This window comes from Cinclus cinclus, chromosome 1 (assembly GCF_963662255.1).
Source record: "Cinclus cinclus chromosome 1, bCinCin1.1, whole genome shotgun sequence".
Classification (NCBI taxonomy): domain Eukaryota; kingdom Metazoa; phylum Chordata; class Aves; order Passeriformes; family Cinclidae; genus Cinclus; species Cinclus cinclus.
The window spans coordinates 132,157,425-132,182,693 of NC_085046.1; the positions used below are offsets into that span (position 1 = coordinate 132,157,425).

The 25,269-nt window shown below is 35.9% G+C and overlaps 1 protein-coding gene across 26 annotated transcripts in view; it reads left to right on the plus strand.

The window, feature by feature from the left end:
* Nucleotides 1-25,269, plus strand: part of RIMS2 (regulating synaptic membrane exocytosis 2) — a 449,594-nt gene that overhangs the window by 51,090 nt on the left and 373,235 nt on the right. For 8 of the 26 annotated variants that reach the window (XM_062490879.1, XM_062490968.1, XM_062490936.1 and 5 more), the window contains exons 2-3: nucleotides 9,553-9,585; nucleotides 9,984-10,070. The exons of the other annotated variants lie outside the window; for them this stretch is intronic. In XM_062490879.1, coding sequence (XP_062346863.1) covers nucleotides 9,553-9,585; nucleotides 9,984-10,070 — 120 coding nt within the window. The remainder of the gene's footprint in view (nucleotides 1-9,552; nucleotides 9,586-9,983; nucleotides 10,071-25,269) is intronic. 26 annotated transcript variants of the gene reach the window in all.

Below are 25,269 nucleotides of genomic sequence, written 5' to 3' on the forward strand. Positions count from 1 at the left end.
TCTCATCTTTCCAATACAGAATTAATAAAAATTGCATTAAGGGGAGTTGTGATCCTTATGATTAAAACTTTCACTTAAATATTTTAAGCCTTTTTTGGAATGCTTTCTAAGAAAAACTATTGTAGGACAAAACCTTATTTAGTATCTGATTATCCATTACTGAAATTCACTGTGGCAAAACTGTGTTTGGAGATTATAGATTTACTAAAGTTTGAGTAGTGTTGTACACGTTGTTACATTTGGATGTATTTATGCGTCTGTTATTACTTTAATAGTGAGAATTGTTAGCATTTTGGTCATGAACAAGACTATACAATTCAATTATCTTGTTACAGTCATCCTTATTTCCAGAAGTGAAGTATGGCTCACTGTAATACAGCTATTGCAACATTTCACACATCATATAGGCAATAATGTAAAACATTTTTTTTCTCTTTGCACAAAATACATATGATTACATTGGCAGATCTAAGTGCTATTCTAGCACTTCTGTGGCGGAACCTGACTTTTTGAAAATAGATACAGTCAAATGAATGCTAGCTGTCAAAAATTAATCTTTGCTAGAGTTTAGGTTCTAGAAATATCTGTAAGTTCAACATTTTTTAATGCAAATCTCACCCAAGACTTGTTATGAGGTATATATAATTACAGAAAATTGCATCTAATAACAAATATTATGTGACAATTGGACAATTTTGTCTCTATTCCTGACTGGAAAATTAGAGCAAAGTCCAATGTTTTTTTTTTTAAATTTGATGTCTGGTGTCTCAGATTTTTTACTGTCTGTAAATCATCTGCCTGAAATACCCACGTATCTGTGGGATTTAGGAGAGTAACACTTATTAACTGGAGAAAATATCCAATAAAATTATTTCCCCCCAATGAATTGAAATATGCATGTGCTGAAGGCTCAATCAGCTATAACATCCTGAGTGAAGGCAGTTGCTGCTTATAGAGAGGCTGTGAACAAGTGTCAGGCTGTGAACAATGTGAGGTGTTTCAGTCTGTATAAAATATGAGCACTGAGATCAGAGAGAAGTCAGGGCTTTTCACATTGTGTGAGGAAGTTACTGGTGTGACCAAATATGCAGCGGGACAGGTGACTGTCTTCTCACAGTTGAACTTTTTGAAGAAATTAGAAGTCTCACAGTTGAACTTTTTGAAGGAATTAAAAGTTATTTGTAGAAGCATTGCCCTTTTTTTTTAAATTTATTTTTTAATTTTAAAAGGGGTCTACTGCCAGAACAAACTGATTGGGTTCAAGGAGGTATTTACTTGTATCTCATGTCCTTGAAATGGATTTGGAAATTCATTACAGTGAAGAATTATGCAACATTAGCTGCTCTTTAAATGAGCTGATAGAAGCTGAACAGGTAAACTACTTTTAAAGAAATATTTACTATGGTTCAAGGATTCCTTATACTTGTGTGCTCTTTTGATCTGCTGACTGTAACATCCTTCACATGCATTAATTTGATCTGTTTTGTTCTTCCTGCATTTCTAATACAGTCTTCTTTTTGGTTTTATGTGTTGCAAGTTAGCTGGTCTGATCTTGCAGCTATTGTATATGATGCTAGAGATGAACAACTGACCAATACTGGATGCTTTACCCAGGAAAAAAGCAAGGCTGTGAAACTCCTAATTAAAAAAAATATTAGTAACGTGCCAATCTGAAAAAAATTCTGGAGTTTTAGAATTGAAAGACACAACTTCACATAATATAATTCCTTTGTTAAGATTGTTTATACTGTTTTCTACTTGTTGCCCCTCTTTGACAACTTTGTGTTGTCCAAGATCCAAGACTTTCTATTATTTTATAGTTTTTGTACGTGACTCATTCTCTCAGCAGACACATAATACATACATGGGTAGCAGCTGGTCTGTTCCACAGGGCAACAAATTATAATGCTGAGGGCTTACCAATTCTGTCTTAGAAATTCCCACTTACTTTGTGATGACCAAAATACTATTTTCTTCACTAAGTATAGGAAAAAGCTGCAGTAGTCCATTTTAAACTATGTGGTAGGTTTGGACAAACATTTTTTAACTTAGGCCTTTCAATATCACCTCCCTGGTCTAGGCCTTCTGCTTGCAATTTTGTATTGCCTCCAAAAGAGAGCATTGATCTATGAAATAATTATTGGAACTGCATGTAACATATGTGTTATACACAGTACATGTATATACTGTATATACATACAGTATAACTGTATATAACACAATGGCTATTGTTCAGTGTGGTATTTATTATTATAGTTGTACTATAATAAATTTCTTGTGTGCTCATTGGTGAGTTTGATACTGATTTTTGTCATTTTACTCTGAGCACCATGGCAACTAGCAGGGAAGGACTCTGGCTGAGTTAGGACATGTGAGAAGCAAGGGAGCTTTCATTTGTAGAACACTGTGTCTGAATCTCCTGTCCCAGAAATGAACAATAGGAAACATTTCTTCCCTGAAGAGTTCATACCCTAAGATAAGCAGAATCTGATTTATTTTGTTGATTCTGAAATAAACAAAGCACACTGTCAGTTTCTTCAATTTTAGAGTTAAATTACAATGCTGTTGAGCACTTTTTTGGTCACAGTGAACCACATTTTAGTAGATATTTTATAACAATATCAGCATCAAAACTTCACTTAGCGACTTGTTTGTCTGGAACCTTAGATTAAACCATCCCATTTCTAATTAACATCTAAATATCACGGTAGGCTTTATCTCACAGAACTCGTTATGTTTATGGATGATGTTCATCTGGAGCTCATTCAGATGAGACTATAATACAGGAGCATGTATATATCTGTGATTGTCTCTATGTATGATACCTTCTTGTTGTTTGTTGTATGTCTTTGAGGTAAATTGAATTTGGACTTCAGGGAATGTTTAGCGTCTTAAGCTTGGATTTAGGTTGGTTTTAAATTTGTTCTGTGTACCAGATACTGTTTCTAGCCCAAGTACCCAACTTTTCCACCTGCTTGTTCACTAATATCAAAGGAGTATCTCTCAGCTACTGATTGTCAAAGTGCTTTTCTGGAAACTACTGGTACTTTTCCTACAATCAGAAAAAAAATACAGTAAAACCACCCGCATATATCTTCAGGAAAATATTCTTTTTGAAAGACATTACATTGTTGTCCAAAATGTGATTGTTCTCAATTTAAGCCACCTATACTCTCTAAATTACTAAAACACTTGGAACAGTAATATAAATTAAAAACTTCAAGTTTGTGCAAAATAGTTAAACTGCATGTTATTATGTGTATGTTCTTATAGCATCCATAGGATAATCAATGCAAAGAATCAATTCAGTTAATATACAATATTTTATGGTAATGTATTGGGCATGGATTTATGTTTGACCTCCTTTCTTGGAGTTAAACATACTTATATAATTTAACTTAATTAATCTGTGGAGGTGCCTTCTCAAGAAAATAGGTGGTTGCATTTGACTATATGTCTGTGTTAACCCCACTGTTTTGTCAGGAGTAAATGCAGTCAAACTTATGTACTGTGCTTGTGTTGTATCTTGAGTTCCAGTGTGTGAGTGTAGTCACTGCAGTCACAGTAACTAATCCTTTTTTGCTATCCACTTGGTACAGGGCATATAATTGAAATGCTGTTACAAAGATTTAGGAAAAGAGAGTCCACAGCAATCTAGGGAAATTCATTAATGGACCTTGCGTTCTAAGACAGGGTGGTGGACACCTCTGAATGTCACTGGAGCTGATGATATTCCCTCTTTATCAGCACAATTAATACGAGGGAATGGGTATCCCCACAGTGGTTTGGCTATAGTTATGCACTGAATGTAATTTTTTGGAAAGAAATCATGGAAGGCACAGGGAAGCAAGAGGGGAAGGGAGGATAGAATTTTATCATTGTTTCTTTAAATCTATTTTATTTTCAGTGCCAAGGGCCTAAGTTTCAGGGGAGGAAGTTGTTCTAAATTAAGAAATGTTGCCAATGGTAAATACTTTTGGAGATTATGATGTTCATATACTGACAATTGGACTATATAAATTCCAGAGAAAGCTAGATACTTACCTTCATTAAAATCTTTTCTCTAGTTGTACATTGAAAAGACATTTGCTAATTATCAAGTTATTTTGGAATATGTCAAATCTGCTCATAATTGTAGACAGTTATTGAAGAGAGAACACTTCAGAGATGGCACCTTGACTCTTGAGAAAGCTGTGTCCCTGTGCTGTCATCTGGGTTAGTGGGGTCTGGAATGCAAAGAAAGAAAAATACTAATCCTGAGAATAGGATTCAGTTTAATTCACCTTATAATACAAGTGTTTATGAAGTAGTTAGTATTCATGCTGTTCTTATTTGGAAGATAGCAGCTTTATAGGTTTTTATTGCATATAATATAAATCTATGTTTGAGGCAACATTATTTTCTGCTGTCTTCTCTCAACTATTTCTATTTCTTTACTGTGAACAAAGCTGGAGGTCAACGTCAGTATGGTATCTACAGAAGAAGCAAAAATGTGACAATTCTTTTTATAGATCTGAGGCTGTCCCTCTCCCTTCCTGTATGATTTGCTTAGGAAAACCAGATATTTTGGTGCATTAATATTTAATTTTATGTTGATTCTTAATCAAATTTAGTGTAACACGCGTTATTTATGGAGACTGCTGCACATATATATGTCCTGCTTTGCCATTGGGATCTACATTCTCTAAACTTAATTTCATGCAAGTGTCCCACTTTCTGGATTTCCTAGGCAATATAGTTAATAAAAATAACTGTTCTAGAAGCATCAGCTGTTTCATTAAATTGATACTAGCAAGACTGCAGCATTAATAGTAATAATAAAATGTGTTTAGACATTTTTTCATGGATGAGTTCTAAGCAAGAGATTGACTTGCTTTTCCAATCTTCTCAATTTTAACAAAATGGCTAGAAAAAACTTCTTTCCTGGTCTCTCCTAGTCCATTGAGTTGGTTAGGAAATAAGGTAAACATAGACTATTATTGAGCAAAAGACTGAAACTACTGGCCTGTAGGATTTTTAAATGAAAGTGATATAGAGTGTTATGCTACATGTTTGGCTCAGTGTCTCTAGGACATTAGGTACACCCAGTTTACTCCTGCAGATTAGATCTCCTTGTGCTTGTAGGTCCATGGATGGCAAGTTGTGAATCTTGAGAAAATTACTGGGTTAGTGGTAGATACTACAATGTTTATCTCTGCCAAGGATCGCTGAATTTGAATTCTGGATTCCACAAGCTTCACTTGAGAATAACTAGTACAGATATCTAGGAGGTGTAGAGTCTGTTTTAAGGATTATTTCCACAGATTGAAGCCCATGAATTCTTCCCCTGTGTTTGTTTCTTATACATCCAAGTATGTGAAAATGGAGATGAGAGCTCTGGTAACACTGCTTGGTAGTTTACTTGTCTCCAAAGCACCTTTTGGAAAAGTTTTATGGTTTTGACACAGTAGATTTTAGAGAGAAGCCTTTACTGGTGGCAGTAGATTGAAAAATAGAAAAGTGTTAGGAGTTTAAAGGGACAGTAATAATTTTTATATAGATGTGTTCATTAGTCTCCTGCTTCCATTTTTCTTGTTCTTTCTTCTCTCTGTTCTGTTCTCATATTCATTCCCTGTGCCAGTGGGAATAGCCTTAATCTTTGAGGAAATTTTTAGTACATGGTGAAGATCTAACATCAAAAACTGTTCTCTGAGACTTGAGATTTAACTTAATGACTCTAGCTACTGGAAAAGATCAAAGGGATCTGGCACTTGCACTGTGTAGGCTTGCAGATGAACACAAGAGTAACGGTGCTGTGTGTGTTTCAAAGGGCAGAGGTTTCTGATAACTAAGTGCAAGGTGTAAAAATTCTTTATTCTTGGCAAGTAGAAAAATCCTGGCTTGTTTTCAAGTGGAGTAGTGTATGGAGCTGTGATCTTTGAAAAAAATAATTGTGACAAAACTTTCAACTCCTCTAATGCTTTAGAATACGTGGTAAAATACTTAGTATTCTGCACCTGTCTCAGTCATTGTTGATCAGACATGTTATCTGCAGCCTGTTGGTGGTTTTAGTGAACAGGGATCTAGTGAAGAATGAGAGCTGGCAATCTTCTTGGTAGAATTTTGAGTGGATAGAATTGAAAAGACTTAGGAAGGTTAAATGAAGACAGGTAGCCTGGAAGGAGTAGAATGTAGTTATACTGCTTGGGATATTTCAGTTGGTCTGTTGAGAAAATGGAAGTTTGGGGGTTTGTTGACCTGGCAAGACACTTTTTAAGCAATTGTTTGTTGCTGATTTCTGAAAGGAGGGTAGAAAGATACTTTACACAATCCAGTAAGACACAAAGCAGCTCGTGTAACTAAAGGAAATACAACAGTATGTGTATGTGTAGATAGGGTTTGAATTATCTGAAGTCTCTTTAGTCCTTTTCTGTCTAGAAAAAGGTATTAAAACCACATCAAAGTTAAAAATACATTCAGTGCATTTCATCTAATATATAATTATTTCTGTCAGTTGCTACAACTTGTAATTTCATCTGAATGAAGTCTTTTGGAAAAAAGTAGCAGAAATTAGTCTGTGGTTTTCTGATTTAGATCCAGAATCTGTATCCATTCTCTGACCTTGAAAGATAAATACCTGACTGTATACCTAAAGGGTTCAGGCCTGTTGATCCACAAGGTTAATGTTAATATAAAATCATATGGAATAATCTATTGATTCAATAGATTTTTTTAAAAATAATTTCTTTTCAAATTGTAGTTTGCCTTCTATGCTTGTTATAAAGTCAAGGAAGATGATTTCCTAATCCAGGGACAGAAGGATGTATGGAGAGTGCTCAAGGAATGCGTCACTATTATATAATAATGGAAGATCTTGTCCTCACATAACTGCAGTTTTGGAAAGTGTATAGTGAATGAGACAGAATTCTAGGAGGCAAAAATATTAATTTCTAAAAGATATTTTGGATTGTAGCGTCGTATCATATCCTGACTTAGAACACAGTGTTCCTGTAAAATGCTGAGAAATTAATTTGAAATGCAGGTTTTCAACATATATGATAATGGACAATGCGTTTTATTTAATGGTGCAAAACTACAAATTGATTGCAAGATTTTCAAAAATACCAAGGATTTGCAGCTGCAGTTGAAGCCACCAGATATATACACTCTAATTTAAATATACTAGGTCCTGTTGCAAAAAAAATGCACCAGAGATTTCAAACTGCACACTTAGGATTGCACACTAATTTGATCTCAGTTCCACATGTGAAAAATTGACCACAGTCGCTATCCAAAGGAAAGATGTTTGTGATTGTGAAGGGCTTGGGTTTCCTCTATTTAGTTCAATAGAACAATTAACAATTAAGTAATAACTTAAGGGTCAAGTACTTATGTTTGGAAATCATGTATGGAAAGGAACATATAGATTAATGATATATTCAGTTTTCAATGTCCAGTTGTCAGGGAGGTCACATTTCAGTGTCTGTTCTGTGCAGGCAGTTTAGGAGCTCTGAATTATTACAGTTTCCCTCTCACAGCTGACCATGGAGCCTTAAGTCTCATAATGATGGGGATTTAAATTAAGTGTCCTGAGCTACCCAGTGAGAAAAGTATGGACATGCTTTGATTTCCCATCCCTTCCATTTCTCCTGCTTTGAGTCTTCTACCTTGAAAAACTAGTGTGGATTTCTTGATTAAAGATAATAATGTGACTAAGATGCATGGTAGAGTGCAATTTCAATGGCATGAGACATTTTTATTTTTACTTTTTTGTTTGTTTAATATACCTGCTTGGTTATGTGGGGCTTGTTTATTTATTTTTGTTTTTGTACTGAAATGTGACTTATATACATTTCTGTGCGTGCTGAAGAGGCAAAACCATGCTAGAAGACATTCTGGTGTCTGTTGCATGTTCAGTTTTCCCTTTGGTACTCAGTTTTGGAAAGATATTAGTGTTTCTCATTGTCCATTTATTTAAATCTTATGAAGTCACTGAATCCTGTTTATGGAGTTATTTCCTGTGAGATCATATGGTGGAGGAGTTACAGAGGTACTTTAGTGAGCTTTGGTTTTCTGTGCAACACCAAGCATCCACTTAAAATTATGAGCCTGTATTTCCTATTTAGTTAGGTGAGAATATTCTCAATGGAGACATTCAGAATATCTATATAGGAACTGTTTCTGAGTTTTTTAACATATAGGGAAAGTAAATCCTAACTTGGAATCTAAGACCTGCAATTAGAGGATGTAAATATTCCTGTGGGTATATGTCTGTTCTTGGGTTTTGTAATAGCTTAAGACCCAGACAGCTGCTCACTCACTCCCTCACCAGTAGGATCAGGGAGAAAATCAGAAGAGTAAAAGATAGAAAACATGTAGGTTGAGATAATGACAGTTTAATAGGGAAAGTACAATCTATTCACAGAGGCTAAGCAAAACAAGGCATGAATTCACTGTTTCCCATGGCCAGGCAGGTGTTCAGCGGTCTCCAGGAGAGCAGGGCCCCATCAGGTGTGACAGTTACTTGGGAAGATGATCTTCATCACTCCAAACATCCCCCACCTCCCCCCTTCCTCCTACTTCCCCCAGCCTTATTTACTGAGCATGATGTCACATGGTCTGGAATATCCCTTTTGTCAGTTTGGGTCACCTGTCTCATCTCAGGACAGGTGTTGCGTCTCCTCCAATGCAGCCCCAGATTCCTCACCAGGGTGGCAGAACAAGAAGCAACAAAGGCCTTGACTCTGTGTAAGCCCTGTTCAGCAATAACAAAAACATCTCTATGTGATCAACCCTGTGTTCAGCACAAATCCAAAACACAGCCCCATAGCAGCCTCTGTGAAGAAAATTAACTCTACCCCAGCTGAAACCAGTGCAGGTTTGGTATAGAACATCAACTTGCTCACTTAAGTTAAAGCATGTATTTTGGATGGAATATTTCTCTTAAGACAGTGGACAACTATTAACCAGTATTAAACAGACCTACTGTGTATGTATTATCCAGTTATTTCTTTAAGCAAGTCATACTAAAGTTCACTCAAGTAAAATTCCTTAGCTTTCCTTCCTTAGTTTTCAGGCCCTGACAGCACTGTATCTTAATAAATATAATGCATATTTTCCTTTAATCTATTAGTTTAGTATATTGCATTTTAAATGTCATATTACATGTTATAGATTTGCCTTGAAGTATGACAGGAAATTTGGTTGTGGATAAAAAAAACCAAACTAGATTGCAGTTCACATAATCAAAACACCTTCCTTTGTATTTGTAGCTGAGTGTATTGCTGGAAATGGTTTAACATGGCATTATGTGCCAAAATTTGAAGGTCAGGTATAGAATATTACTGATTTAATTTTTAGTTACATATTTAAGTTTTCAGTACTTGGCATTTCCCATTTTTAAAACTAAATGGAAATAAACCCATAGAATAACTTGATATAAACGTACAACAGATATTAAATATTTTTAACTCAAAGTAGGAACTTCTTCCTTCCAATTTGATACAGATTTTAGTACTTCAGGGTAGTTGTTTTCAACATCTTGCACTCAGTTGTGCAAACTTATCTTTTTAGGGTCAAGGAAGAGCAAAAACCACAGCCGACACAGTAAGTAAAGTATCTTATAGATGCAATAGGCTTGACTTTTCCTACCTTTGCCGTGTTCTGCTCTCTGCACCTTTGATGGTATTAGCTTTCACTGATACCTGATAGGCTGCAGGTAGTTTGTCATCTGCTTCCTGACTGGCTTGTAAGAGAGCTGCCTGTAGCTTCTTACTCCATCCACATATTAGCTGGATGTAGGTTCTTGCTGCCTGCTTGTGAACTGTTGAATTGTAAAACTTTACTTCCCTTACACCCTTAGTGGCTGACTTAGTTCTGCAGCTAACATTCCCATTGGCTCTAGCTCTTCCGCCTGTGTATTTCTACTAACGTTGGATAAGAAAACATTTGAACTAGTATGGTTTTGTTGGTTATTCAGTCACATTATTTGCTTGTTTAAACAGGTGGTTTCCCTTTAGTGGGATCACTGAGCTGGTAAATAACGTTCTTCAACCACAGCAAAAACAGCAAAATGAAAAGGAGCCCCAGACGTAAGTAAGCTGCTCTCTGTAGATTAAGTAATATCTGTATAGCATTAGAACATCCTGAAGAGTACATTTAAAATAATTGCCCATTTAAAACATTCTGCTGAGGGCATTTTACAAGCTAAGCACGATTTGCTTTCCAACCCCTCATTTGCAAAGGCAGAACTGAAGATCACGTCTTACTCTCCTTATCAGTAACTTAAGTAATTGCATTAGAGTACAATTTAAGGAGTTACTACTACTGTCTTTATTTTTTTTTCTTTTTCTGGCAAATTTTCCATTTAATGACACTTCTGGTGAAGTGATGTGTTTTCTGTGCATGAGGAGCTGGAATGATAAGACATGTAGCATTATTTATAGCATGTCTATGCACATGCATGGTTTGAGTCATGCATAGAATGCTATATGAATCTACGTAATATGCTGTAAGAGCTTCCTAAGGACCAGGAAAATACAATGTTATTTTTTTCATGTTTTTAGAATATCTGTAAAGTTTCTGAACTTCAGCAGATAAAAGGTGGAATCTTGGGTCAGTCAAAGCTAAGGAAATTTTGACTTTGGAGCCAGTATTTAATCCGTGAACTTTTTTTTGCTATCTGAAGACTTTAACAGAAGCTGGCAAAGCTAGGATGTTCAGTCTTAGAGTAGAACTTAAAGCATAGAGATGAAAATGTTCCTTTCATAAAGAGAAACTAGAAAGTATTTGTTATTATAAACTTTCAAATTCCTAAAATGTATTTTGGATTTTATTTAAACTTTAAACCAGTAAGATGCTCTTTTCTTTCTTCTAGAGGTTTATGCCTTGTAAGTTCATGTAATAAAAGAAATGTTTGTTTTTCAGCTCATGCATAACTGGTCTAAAGCATGCATATAACTTCTTGATTGCTTTCCAGGCAGAATAAATTTTGTTTATTTTAAAATATATATGACTGGACCTTCATATTTGTGGGTCATGAAACTGTGATGCTTTTTTGAGAACACATAGTGAAAAATCTTCATGAATTAAAATGGAAGAATAGGACATAAAATTGATATTTTGTAAAGTAATGTATTATTCTGAGCTTTTTCAGATATTCTCACTTATCTGCTTATAAAACTGTACCATATTAATAGTAATTTATTTTGGTTATTGGTTATTAGTTTTTGGTTATTATTAGATACTGGCAATATTACATTTTGTTCACAACACCTCAGTATTTGTATTCCCAGTTTCCTTAACACAGCAGAATTTGTTCTGTTCACTAGTGTTGCACATATGAAGCATATGGCTTTCAAGAAACTGAAAATACTATATGGGCAGTGTAAACAGATGAATTATAGTTAACAAAAATATTGATAAAAGGTTACTGTTTTTATGGAAGGATCTTTTTGAATGGTGACCTCTTTGGGAACCAGTTTTGTTCAGTGTCTTTATTATATAACTGAGAATTAATTTGTATACTCACTAAATTAGTACATATACTTCTCCCAGCCTTTTGTTAACACCTAATGGCAGGATTATATTAAAAAAATTATCCTGAAAACTCCAAGCTAGGGTTGTGATGTTATGATACTGTTCAAAAGGAAAAATGCAAAGTGATGTTCTGTAGGGGTAGTTTATGTGGTTGTCATAGAACAAAGAAAAATGGTGTAGGGAAATGTTCTTTGGCAGAGAATCAGGGAGCCCTAATAGTATGTAAGTTGAGCTGTAGCCAGTATCCTGAAAGAGATTAATGTCATACAGGAATGTACAGACACTAGCCAGGAAGCACTTTGACAGAAAGAAATTGTCACACTTTGGTAAGATCTCACCTGGAATAGCATACCCTTCAAAAATCATGTGGAGCAGTTGTAATTCAGTGGAGAGTAATAGGAATGAATAATCAGGTGTCTGAAAAACATGGTATGTGTTAGGAAAGAATCAAACACATGAGTTAATTTAGCCTTCTGAAGAGAAAGTCCCAGGGAATGAAGGAGATGGACAAGTCTTTAAATTATACAGAACGTTGTTGAAAAGTGGAAGGAAATTATCACTTTTCCATGTTCATCTCATGTTGAAGCTGAAAAGGAGTACACTTAAGTTGCATTAGGGAGGACTGAGTTTGGCAGGGAAGATCTTTTAATAGAAAGAAAGCTTAAAATGCTTGCATACTCTGTTAGTATGAAACTGTGAAAATCTTAAAGAGCAGGTTTGGCAAATATTCCTGTGCTGGAACAAGAGAATGGACTAAGTGACTTTTAAAAACATCCTCCAGCACTGCTTATTTGTGATAATTTCATCAAAGTATTAATTTTCAGGATTTATTTTCATGATTATTGTAAACTTTGAGGGCAAAAATTAAATGAAAATACTAATGGTGTAACTTTTAAATTTTATTTATTTTTCTGGCATTAACAGCTTGCAGAAAAGTGTACTCGGGAACACTGTGGGACACTGGGAAGGAGAATAAATGTCTGTAGAAATTTATACCACTATTCATACATGTAGGGACATTTTCTACTTGAAATCACTGTCAGTATCTGAGTCTAATTTCAAGATATTTGATTGCTCACCTTTGCTGATGAAAAAGCTTATCTACAGTGAATCTGGAGAGAACAAAATGTGGTGAGCGATAGAAGAATAGGATGGAGTAGTGTCTGAAAACAAGGTATCATGTTACAGATTTCACTTTAGTTTTGGAGATGGTGTTTTTGTAGAACCATTGACCATGTGTCCTTATGGGCAGAGGTAGGATTAGTCTGATGCTCTTGGACATGAGTTCTCTACCACGAAATCACAGGATGGTTGAGTTTGGAAGAGACTTCTGGACATCATCTTGCTTGACCGTCCTTCTCGTGCTGGGTCACCTAGTGCCATTGTTTACAACTCTTTATAGCTGGATTTTGAATATATCCAGGGATGGAGATTCTAAAAATATCTGGGCAAGAGATACATGTGCAAGTGCTTGGTCACCCCAGAATGAAAAGTGTTTCTTCTCAGAGGGAACTTCCTGTGCTTCAGTTTGTGCATCTTGCCTCTGATCCTGTCACTGGACACTGCTGAAAAGAGCCTGGGTCCATTCTCTTTGCACACTTCTGTGGGAAGATGGTGTGTAAGGATAGAGCAGAAGGCAGTTTTCCTCACTGAGTTACAGCTGTACGGATTACCAAGTGGAAACAGCCTTGCCTGCCCAGTGAGCATGGGTGGTATAAAACAGTGGCTCAGGTGGTGGTGAGTTAGGTGGAGCTTGATACCCAGAGTCTGCTGCAGCTTGAGATGGAGTCTGCTGGCTGTGCTGTGAGTAGGTGTGGGACATGTGATTGTGCAAAGGACAGACAGGATTAGGTGTCTGAGTGGGGGACAGGTTGGGGTTAGCAGAAGGAAGAAGAAAACTACCAGAGAGACTGCTGTGTGGAGTTGCCTGAGAGATGTCCACTAAGAAAAGGCATGAGAAGCATTTAATAAGGGATTGGTGCTGGTGCCAGTCGTGTCCATCTTGACAATTGCAACACCCTTCCTTTAGCTATTTGTATTTATTGATAAGATCTCCTCTCTGAACTTCTTCTCTAGGCTAAGAAGTTCAAGCTCTGTCTGTCCTCCTGTGAGAGATGCTTCCGTTCCTATCTTTTTGGCCTTTTGCTGGACTGTCTCCAGTATGTCCATGTTTCTCTTTACCTGGGGTAGCTGGAACTGGACACAAAACTGGTGGTGTGGCTTCACCAGTGCTGAATCAAGGGTAGGGTCACCTCCTTCTGCCTCATAGTAATGTTTTTGCCTAATACGGCCCAGAATGCCATTTGCTTCCCTTTCCTCAAAGCATGCTGGCCCATGTTCAATCTGGCTTTCACCAGGACTTCCAGGGCTTTTCCTGCAGAGCTGCTCTCCAGCTGGGTGGTTCCCAGCCTGCACCAGTGTGTGTGGTTCCTCCTCAGGTGCAGGACTTTGCACTTTGCCTTGTTGAACATTGAGATTCTGGTCAGCCTTTCTCTCCAGCCTGTTAAGGTCCCTCTGGATGGCAACATGACCTTCTGGAATATCAGCCACTCCTCCCAGTTTGGTGTCATCCACAAACTTGCCTAAGTTTGCTGCTCCATTGTCTACATCAGTAAGGTATTGAACAGATCTGGACTCAATATTGACCCCCTGGTGTAAACCTCTAGGAACTGGCCTCCAGCTAGACTTTGTTCCACTGATCTCCCTGCTCTGGGCCCAGCCATTCAGGTGATTCTCAGTCTACTTCAAAGTCTGCTCATCCAGTCTGTATTTTATCAGCTTCTCTATGAGGATGTTGTGGGAGACCATGGGAAAGCCTTACTGGAGACAGGATAGACAGTACTCACTGCTCTCCCCTCAAGCAGTCCTTTCACTGTAGGCCATTACATTGCTAAAATATGACTTCCCTTTGGTAAATGAATGCTGATTCCTGACCACTTCTTTGTATTTCATGTTCCTAGAAATAGTTCCCAGGATTAGTTGTACCATCACTTTTCCAGGAATCAAGGTGAATCTGACCAGCCTGTGGTTCTGTAGGTCTTTGTGTTTCTTCAAGATGGAAATTACATTTTCTTTCCTGTGGATGTTAGGCAACTCTCTCAATTTCTGTGATCTTCTGATTCTGATATTGAGAGTGGTTTTGCGTATCTTGTCTCGATGAAGAATATTGCTGTCTCCAGATATGTGTACTTCACGAGTTTTACCAGCAGCGTTTGAGATATTTCCATATTTTAATCCTTACAGAGTAGAAATTCTTAGCTGCCCTCTGAAGCAGCAATTTTTGATGCTTGATAATCAGCTTACCAATTTTTATTTCTTTGTATTCATAAGGTATATATTTTGTAGAAAGTGTATTCAGGTTGTTCTTCATTAGGATGTGGTAGTTTTGTGCCTAAGGGTTTGACATGGGGTTTATAGCTTCTGCATGAATCTTGGAATGTTATGTAATCATGTTAATCTCCAATCACAATTAAGGAATCCCCATGCTAGAAGGCACTAGATTCCACTGTTTTAATATTGTATATTGGCAGTGTTCAGCAATGAATGCCTGCGAACACACATAAGGAGAAGGGTGTGCATACAAAGGTACTGATACAGGTACTTCCTGAGGCAGTGGCTGCATGCATACTGCTGGATTTATTCCCTGGCAATATGGAATCTGTTTGCCATAGTTATTTGCAGTCCTGTAAATAGGTTTTAAACCTACTTAGGTTGTTGGTTTCAGAATCTGGTGAAAAGGAATTCTACAATTTAATTACCTGTATAGAGAAATTGTAACCCTTTGTTTGCTTTAAAACTACTTCCTGATATTTTCAATGGGAAGTGCTAGTCTTGTGTTATATAATTTATGTATAATATGTATAACCTTTCAACATTTTTATTATGTTCCATGCAGTCTATTATATTTCATACAGTTATCCCTTTAAGCTGTGGAGACATAGTTTTTCCTTTTATAATAGGACCTGCTTCTGGTTGTTGTCATCTTATCTCCTTTTAAAAGCTCAATTAGATCTTTTTTGGTTAACGGTGGTCAGTGTCACAGTATTCAAGATATGAGGGCTCTGTGTTTTTTAAGCGGTGATTTAGGGAAGTTTCTAACATTTCCTGCTTAAAGATATCCAAATATTGAAAAGATGGCGAGTTTTTTTTCCCTTTTCACATGAACACTTTTGTTTATTTTCAGGCTGGAAGTTTGGTTGCTTGCTAAGAACTAGAGGTCCATCATTGAATTTGACAGCAGAAATTGAGCCTCTCTTCTTTCTTTGATAGTTATGAGATAGTTATTAATGAACAGTAGACAAAATACAGTCAGCATCAAACGTCATCAAGCATAATGCTTTTGGTAGCTAAATTATTTCTAAATAAATAAATTTTTTCATTGTCTTTTTGTACTTTCACTAGAATTTACTTTGTACTTTCACTAGTCTCATAGACTAATTCTAGGAGGAAGTTAAAAAATGTACATTGCTTAGTACAACATGCCTAGTTTTTTCTGGTAAAAATGGCTTGTCATTAAATAGATATTTATGTTTTTTCTGGAAGTCATGTTGTCACTATAAAGGAATGAAGACTGAAAATTACTTACGATGATAGCCAGTAAAACCTTTTTCTGCATATTTTTCTGCAAATTAAATTAATTTTTCTATTGTGGTAGACCACACCAGCAAAACAGTAAAATTTTCTGTTTATAAGACTTTGTAATGGATTCTGGTTAAAATAGATTGATATTTCTCAAATGCTTAACATAAATCAACGGACCATTAATTTTGAATTCTAAATATGTTGCATAAAAATATGTCTGCCAAACCACTAGGTTTTTGAATGTCTTCAAATTATCTAATGGACATAGGATAGCAAGCCCGCATCAACAGTTATTTAATACAATTTACACTATATATGTATATTCAGTGGGTTTATTTGCAGTCCTGTTCAGTCCAGTGAAGTTCCTGTTCGGACTAGTTCTTAATAAAGCTTGTTGAAAACAACACACTCGAAAGAATAATTTCTGGAAAGAGGAAAATAGGTCTCTGTAGCCAATACACTTGTGACATTAGAGTCATGAGAAGTGTAACATTCTACTGTGTTTTCTTGGGCAGTAAGATAAATAGAAAACACAGTAAATTAGTTAAAAATAAAATTATAATTTGCAGTATATATTAAAAAAATGCAGGGAGATTGTATCTATTTCAAAGTAAAATACAAATCCACAAAATACCTCAACTATGAAGCTGCTTTTGTCTCCATAATATAGTAAATATGAGGTCCCAAAACAAAATCTGTTGTTTGATTCTGATGACTTATTACATCTCTTACTGAGACTATTAAATTTTCCATTTGCCACATGACTAGATAGTTGTCTGACTGTGTGGTTGCCCTGGACTTTTTTTTGTAGAAATATTTAATACAAGAAAAAACATATTTATGTTGGTTGGATTGCTCAGTGTTAATGAGGTTAAGATAGCCTTTCAGTGAAGAAATGGCTTGTTAAGCATTGAAACAAGCTGCCCAGGGAAGAGGAGGACTCACCATCCCTGGAGTGTTCAAGGAATGACTGGATGTGGCACTTAGTGCAGTGATTTAGTTGTCATGGTGGTGTTTGGTCAAAGGTTGGGTTTGATATTGGAGTTCTTTTCCAACCTTAATGACTGTGTGAATATAGTGGAACTCAGTTTTATCAGCAGACAACAATAAACATGTTTGGAACAGGTAAATATAGTGATTATAAGAAATATATTTCTTAATTGTAACCCATTTGATCTATTTTAGTCCTAAACATTCATGGATTTGTAATTCAGAAGAACCACAGAATATGATTAATTAAAAAAGAATAGAATCTGCATTTTTTATAAATTAGTTTATTAATAAACTTTGTTAATAAGTAATTTTAAAAGGATCAGGGAAAATGTAAGAAAACTATTGTCTAATTGTGAAAGATAGAACTAAATGTTAAACAAAATCCAAGTAGTATGAAAAATTCCTTGAGGATCTGGGGTTAAAAAACAGACTTGCATACAGGAAGAAGAATACAACCAGAAATACTTACTTGGCCAGCAGTTAGCATTATGGGCAAGGAAAAGGTGAAAGAAGTCCCCCAAAGTGATGTAAACTGTGTTAATATACTTTACTCAAATAATACATGGGATGAAAGAATAATAAAGGAAAATATCCACTTATTTATAATGTAGAACTGAACTGGAGCTATAGCTGACCTATTTTGTGTACTAAAATATTTAGGTATTTTGTTATGCAACAGAAGAAGCAAAACATGATATGATTGAAGAGAGTTTCCATAGGTATATGCGTGGAAGTGTAAGGCAATGCTTCCTAGACAATACAGGCTGCACACCTTAACATAGAACAGCTCCTAAAAGCTTTGTGGGCAGTATTTTCATTCTAGTTTTTGTGGTTTCTCAGGGTTTGTGAATGTCACAGGCTGTGGCACTACTAATATGCTGACAACATCCTGATTTGAACTGCTTTCAAAAAGAAATAGACAGTACCCCTAGAGGGATGACAGGTTGTCTGAATGAGATAAGCAAATAGATTTAGAAAATGCTGGCTTAAGCTTAAACAAGACAGAAGTGATACTCTTATAATAAGGGTAAACCATGGTAAGCCTGCAGCTGAATCAGCAACCTCAGTTTCCAATGCAACATTTAGGACAGAGGCAAATGGTGTTCTTGCAAAACATAGGAGGCTATGCACTCATTTTGGCATTAAATGTAGCCCTAAAGAAAGCTTTGATTTATTTTTTTCCAAAGAATTGTGGACATTTCAGCATTTCATTCTGTGAAGAGTTAATGATAAAGATCATGCATCAATTGATATGATTTATCAAGTCTTGTTAGTAGGAAGGTGCAAACCTCTAGAGAAGATCAGACCCCAGTTGCTGCACTCTACTGGCTGGACATTATTTATGATAATTTAATGTCATTCTCCTGAAAATGACTAGGCATATTATATTCTGTGAGTGGAAGTGATGTGAACCCTGTTTTACATGCAGTAGTACTAGGTCCATGTAAGATTATTCCAAGAAGTGGCATAAGATGGTTTTGACTTGCTAAATGTAATCGGAACTGTTTTTTTTTTCCTAGTTTGTCAGGGACTAAACTGGCAGAGTAGTGGCTTTTATTGCTGAGGCACTCTGACTAAACTATGGTGAAAATATGAAAAAAAAAAGGCAGGTAACTGTTAATTCTTGAAAATATAGATCTACATTGTAGAAAGCCTTTTTAAATTTAGAAATGACTATTCAGTGTACCCACAGCTGCTACAGTGGATAGAGTTTTTTTATGGTTATTTCTAAATTTTCAGCCATTCATGGTACATAGGGTTTTAATTATGTCAGTTTGAGGGAAATTCAGGTTTGTGGAATTTTTTAATAACTTTTTTCTTTTAACCAAGGAAAAAATGCAATAAGAAACATATTCTTAGCTTTCTTATAGCGTATCTATTTTGATAAAATAATCTTAGTTACATTCATGGAGATGACTTGGCAGAGACTAAGTAAAAGAAAAGAGTATCTTCTGGTTCTTACGTTTTTTTCAGATAGATAGAAAATTTTATCGGCTTTTTAAATACATTCGTCTTTCTCTTCAAGCAAGGAACAATTGTCTTCTCATAACTGGATAAAAAGTAAAAAATGCATGAGTGATATTACACTGATGAATTGTGGTCAGGTTCATGATTCTCATTGTGAACGTAACAAGTACCAAAATCTGAGCTTTCATGGTGTTTATATTATCTGAATCACCTTGCGTGGCATACTTTGTCATTATTTGCCCTCTGGTAATTTTTCATTTTGAATTAATATTCCCATTAGGAATCGAAGACCAGCACAAAAACTTTATGCTATAGAACAGCAGTTAGGATGCTTGAAACTGGAGGGAAGCTTGGGAGTTCAGCAATTCTACAGCATTCCTGTATAGACAGAGAAAACCAGAATGTACAGCCAGGCTGTGCTTGGTGTATATGATTTTTGGGCTCCAGTTAGTTGGGAACAATTCCTTTTTATTACACAAAAATTGTTTTCATAGACCATCTTCTTCAGACTCAAGACTTCTGTTTTTCTAGTTGGAAGATCTTATCTATCTTTGACAAGTTCCCAATGTATTTTATTTTGGCTCTCTGGGGTCCTCCACTCTGTTACAGTTTTCCTCACCATGGATATTTGTTATTTTTGTCAGTATTTTCCGTGTTCTAAATATTTTAAATTTAAGTTAATACTATTTGATTTGAAAAATAGATCAACACATTATAGCGTTTTCTTCCTTATCTTATCTTTCTTATCCTTATCAAAATAAATGCTTATAGGTTAGTGTTCTTTTTGATTCACTTCTCTGAGAGAAGATAATCACCTTAACAGTCAATCATAAAATCAAAGGATGTTGGAACTAGTTAGACTTGAATAGAACTGATGTCTTTCTTCCCTGAAGCCATGCTTCTGTGAGTCAGGCAGCCACCCTCATAGTACTGTAAATGTAGAGTATGTTCAGGATGCACTTGCACAAGACAGCAGAGCTGAGTGTCTGTTTTCATCACACAGGAAAAATAATTCTGGTTGACTTGGGCTTGTTTTAGCATTACAGCTTCTGTTTTTGTGTGAAAACTTCTGACTTGAGCTTCTGGTGTGTTCAATATTGTAATTAGGCTCACCTGGCATTATAGGCTAAGAACTACTTTCTCCAGGGATGGTTCTCTAAACCTTTTGCATGAGACTATAGATCAAAGCAGTCCTTTGGTACCTCTCCTCTATATATTTTTCCTTATAACTTTCTTTCTATCTGTTTCATCCTTTCAACATTTTACCTGGAAAAACAGCATGGCTTTTACCAAAGAGAAATAACCTCCCAGGATATTGAGGTTGAGTGTCACACATGAGTAAGGGTATGACTAATGTAGAGGTGCTAACTTGCATACTTTTTTGAGAGCAGTCTCTTTATCCCAGAGTAATCCCTGATTTGTTTTGTTTGATTCTTTTTTCCATATAAACTGTTGGTAAGAAAACATGAAGATACCTTCATTTCTTCTGCTGTACAAGCTCCCGAGTCATGGAAACATTTCTGGAAAGAACTAGTTTTTTTAATTATTGGATGAACTGGGAAGATAGCTGATGAAGATTTTGAAGTCAGATGTATAAAATTTTAGCTGTAAAAATAACATTTCCTGAAACAATCAAAGTGGCTTTACTGATGACTTTTAACTGTTGGTATCAAATACATCAGGCTTCTTAAATCAGTAGTGATTGGTGCAATAAAAAAAGCTTTCAAAGGCTAGTTTTAATGAAAAGTAATTAGATATAAAATATTATAAATATTTTTATTTTGCACTGCGGATAGAGATATCAAGATAAGAGCATAATAAAAATGTTGAATAAATATTCAGGATAGAGGAAAGATTCAGTGATCATGGCTGAAGAAATTATAACACCATAACTGCACAAATATGCTCAAAATGTTGGATTGAATTCTTGGAAGATCAACAATGGAATCAATACCAAATTTCAGAACCAGGAAGCAAGTTTTGAAACAGTTAATGTCAGTAACCCTAGAAATGGATCTGGTGAATACACACAACTGAGTTTCTTTATACTGAAAATGTTTGGTACTTCATAAAGCCTACCTGTATGGTCTAAGCCATACATCTTAAAGTTTGCTACTGAATGCAGGTATTTAGAGTAGTTTGTGCCTCTGGAATGACGTCTTCAAATGGCCCAGCTGTGGGTAGTGCTGAATGCTCATATGGGCGCTTCCAGCTGCTAATGATACCAGTGGAAACAGTGATGGTTCTCACACTAAGTTTCACACAGCAGTGAGTATTTTTGCTTACTTGCAGGTTGAAAGCAGAACCTGACCTGTCAGTCAACAGCATCTGGGGAATTCCTGTCCCCTGGAGTCAAGAAACACAATTAGGCATGCTGAGAATACAATTAGGCCTCCCAGCTGCAGAGCGTTTCAGATGAAAGTTCAGTAATGTTGGTTACATGCTTTTAAAATCCCAGCTTCTTTCAACAACATTTGTTTAATTGATAGCTATGAGTTAATGCTGTTTGTCTTTGTGAGGGTTTATTCTCTCACTTGTGTACTTTTATTTTGATGTATTTGCAATGGTTGGTTGTGATACAGTTTTCAGAGTGAAGATGAGTAAAGCATTATCACTGTTATCTTGTTTTGTTCCTTTGATAAGGAGTATTTGTAGTATTTTCTCAATTAATTATTTAAAAATCTAATGAAATGTTCATTCCTTAATTGAAAAGTTGTTTGGGGGCATCAAGGCTAGAGGAAAGTAGTGTCTATTTTATTCTCCCTTATTTAAGGCAGGAAAGGATTAGACTGATTTAGAAAGGCTGACTAGAGGATGTGGAGCTCTGCCATATTTGCATACAGGAGATACACTAGATGAGACAATTGTCTTCTATCACCAGGAGAAGATTTTTGTTATGTGGTGGTAGTCTTCACTCTAGTTCTGGTTTTTAGAGATTTGAGGACAATTGAACAGATAGAATGTTCAGGTATGTTCCAAAAGGAGACCAGTCCACAAAATATTTGTATCATGAAACCTTCTATCAGCTCTTCTGTTTACAGATGAGTGTACCTTTTTACTTTTTCAACATCATCATTCCCATTTGCTTTTACTGTTACTCATGGGTGCTTTCTGTGATGATAGTAGAAATAATATTGATTTTAAAAAAGTAGGAAATTTACTTATCTCTTCCAAGAGATGTTTTTCTGATTATGTTCTGTATAGAGAGAAAGTTGAAGTAAATTCATAGTGATGTGGCTCCTGGAGTATCTTGGACTCAGAACAAACACAGACAGATGGTGCCAGAGTGAGTTGATCAGAAGCCTGGGGTGAGGAGGAATACTACTGGGTACAAAGTCTCATCTATGAATAACATTAACAGACGGTGAAGATTCTCACAGAGCAAAAAAAGACACTGTCACAGAAACAAAAATCCAGTTTTTACTGAGGCCTATTTGGATTTGTCACTAACATTATTCAATTATTCTAAAATTTAAAATCTGGTCTAGTTATTAACTCAAGTTATTCTTTCTACATGTCACCTTTTTCTCATCCTTTAGGAAGTTTTGCATCCATTTTTGTATTCTCTGTTTCAGCAGTTGATTAGTAAGAATGGGTTTATTGTAGGAAACGGATTTTTCTTGTTTCAGTGTGAGGATATTAAGTAAAGAGAACTTTGATTTTGTCAGCCACAAAATAAAAATCTCAGCAGGCCTCTAATCTCAGGCATACTTTATCCATGTATACAGACTGTCAGAAAACAGTTTTGGAACAGCTGTGGACACCCCCTTCTCCCACTCATGTGCTGAAGAGCTGAAAAAGTTTTATTGTTTCTAGTGTAGTGTTTACCAACAGGGTGAAAACGACTAAATTTGTATGACAAAAATCTGATTAACAGGTAACTTCAGAAACAGCAGCATGTTGTCTGTTTCAAGATTAAATGAGAATTTAAAGTAGCAAGAATACTGTTGTCATATTTCATCATGTCTAGTGATGTTGCTGAATTCTTCTCTTTACAGTATATCTACTGAATTTCCTAAGAAGATATGCTATGTATTCTATTGGAAACTATTGTTGAAAAGATTAGCTATTGGATTTGGGTCTCCATTGTATACATTTCCTATTTCCTAGCTGTTGCAAGATTAATTACCTATGTACTCTAAATGAATGTTTTTTCTTTGCTTAGATGTACAACATTGACAAGCTGTGGTAATCCTAGGATCACAACTGTATCTCCTCTGGTGATTTGTTCAGCTATTGGCTGTGGCATCACAGCCATGCCTTTGCCTCTCTTTTGATTCTACCTATAGAGGCCAGGGAAAGATGAAAGATGTGGATATAAGTAGTTGCTTCTTTGGGTGTCCATATTTAAAGAAAGCTCTTGCTTCCAATGTTGGAAACTTGCTGTTACAAAGATCCTGTTATAGCAGCTTATTTACAATAGCAGAAAGAATTGGAAATATATCAGTATTGATATTGTGTCATCTTTGAATGTCTGGTCAGACGTCTAATGTCTGGTCAGTCCTAGATACAAAAGACATGCAAAATAATAATGGCAATTGATTTTGACCATGGTTTATTTTGTACAGACGGAATTAACTACATTCTGCAGTAGGAAGGATAATAAATATTCTTCTTTCCCCCAAATTTTATTCCAGAATGTCTGCAATTAGGATAGTAGATTTTTTTTTACCAAGTCATTGCAGTTGAGGGGTTCCTCTGTGAGGAAGAGCTAAAGGAAAACCACGTTATAAAATTAGGCTTTCCTTCTGCCAGAGTCTGCCAAGTTTGATTTGCATTTTACCCACTCAGGAATTAAGCCCGCAGATCTTATTATTCAAAAAAGAAAAAAAGGCTTCTCAGCAATTTGCATGATAGCGTAACAATATAGTAATCCATGTGCCATGATCAATAATAAAAACAAAATGCATGAACATAAGAACTATGATGCAAGAGAATAAGTGCTTGATGAGGAGCAGAACTAAAACTCCTTCTTGTTTAAGTGCAATTGTGCTAAACCGAATATGAGTAAAATATGTTTATATTTACAACAGTATTAAAGCTTTGTAGGAAAGCAGATGTTCACATAGCTGCCAGTTTCCCTTCTCACTCTGGTAGCTCCCAGGGTCAGCTGCTGCTGCTTCCTTCACTCTGGGGGTTATGGGCAGCAGGCCAGCTGCTGGCCTGACTTCGTTCTCCTTCAACCCTCATGGGTACCCAGTAACTCTGAGCTCTTAATGGTTAATTAATAGGCTTTAATTAAGAGGTTAAAGGATTTCAATATAGGATTAAATTCTGATCTTCTCTCTGACACTGATTAGTTGGGGTGGTTTTGTACAACTGCACCTATTTAGAAAACTCAAGCATTATCTGCCAGAAATAGTATTAGATTAACTATTATTTATACAGTTTTTGACACACAAATTTCTTGTCTTTTACTGAATACTTTTTATCAACTACTTTTAATGTTAAATGAAGAAATACTGCTGCAACCTATATTGACATATTTTACTTCTTAGAAGTGAAGTTTGAGTTCAGTGCACTTTATCAGTAAAGGGTGGATTTAGATGTAATGAGCATGGAGGAAATAATTGCACACCTTGTTCACACACGAAAAGGCCCTGCTGCAGGTGAGAACATCTGTCTCTCCTCATTAAAAAAAAAATAAAAATTAGTGTGTTGAAAGCAATTTTTGTTTTGGCCTTACTTCCTCTTACTCTAAAAACGAGCAGTATGGAAAATAAGTCTTCTGAGAGCTGTCAAACTGTTTGAAGAGGCTCTCCCCCTAGCAATGTGGCTTCACTGGTGATTCTTTTGCAGTAAGAATACTGACCCAGTCAAAACCAAGATGTATCAGACTTTGCAAACGCCACTCTGGTGGTGATTATTCAGCGTCAAACACGGTGGTGTAGTTTGCTTGGGTGAAGTTGAGACAACCATGTGTTAAGCACAACCAAGACTTGCTTGTGCTCACTTTCCCATCATTGCTCACATTTATTTCCTGTTTGTTAGAAAAGGAAAATCATCAAGATAGGAACACTCCTGTCAAAGAAGTAAAACGATAGGGGCTACTTAATAATTGAAAATACTCATGAATGTTGTAAACAATGTGGAATGAACTCATTCTAATCATGATACTGCAATGTCAGGAGGTGTTATATTTCAGAGCTGAGACAGTCTGACCTATTATTTAGCATGTCTTTATTTTGGCTGTGTGTGCAATTGTCTAAT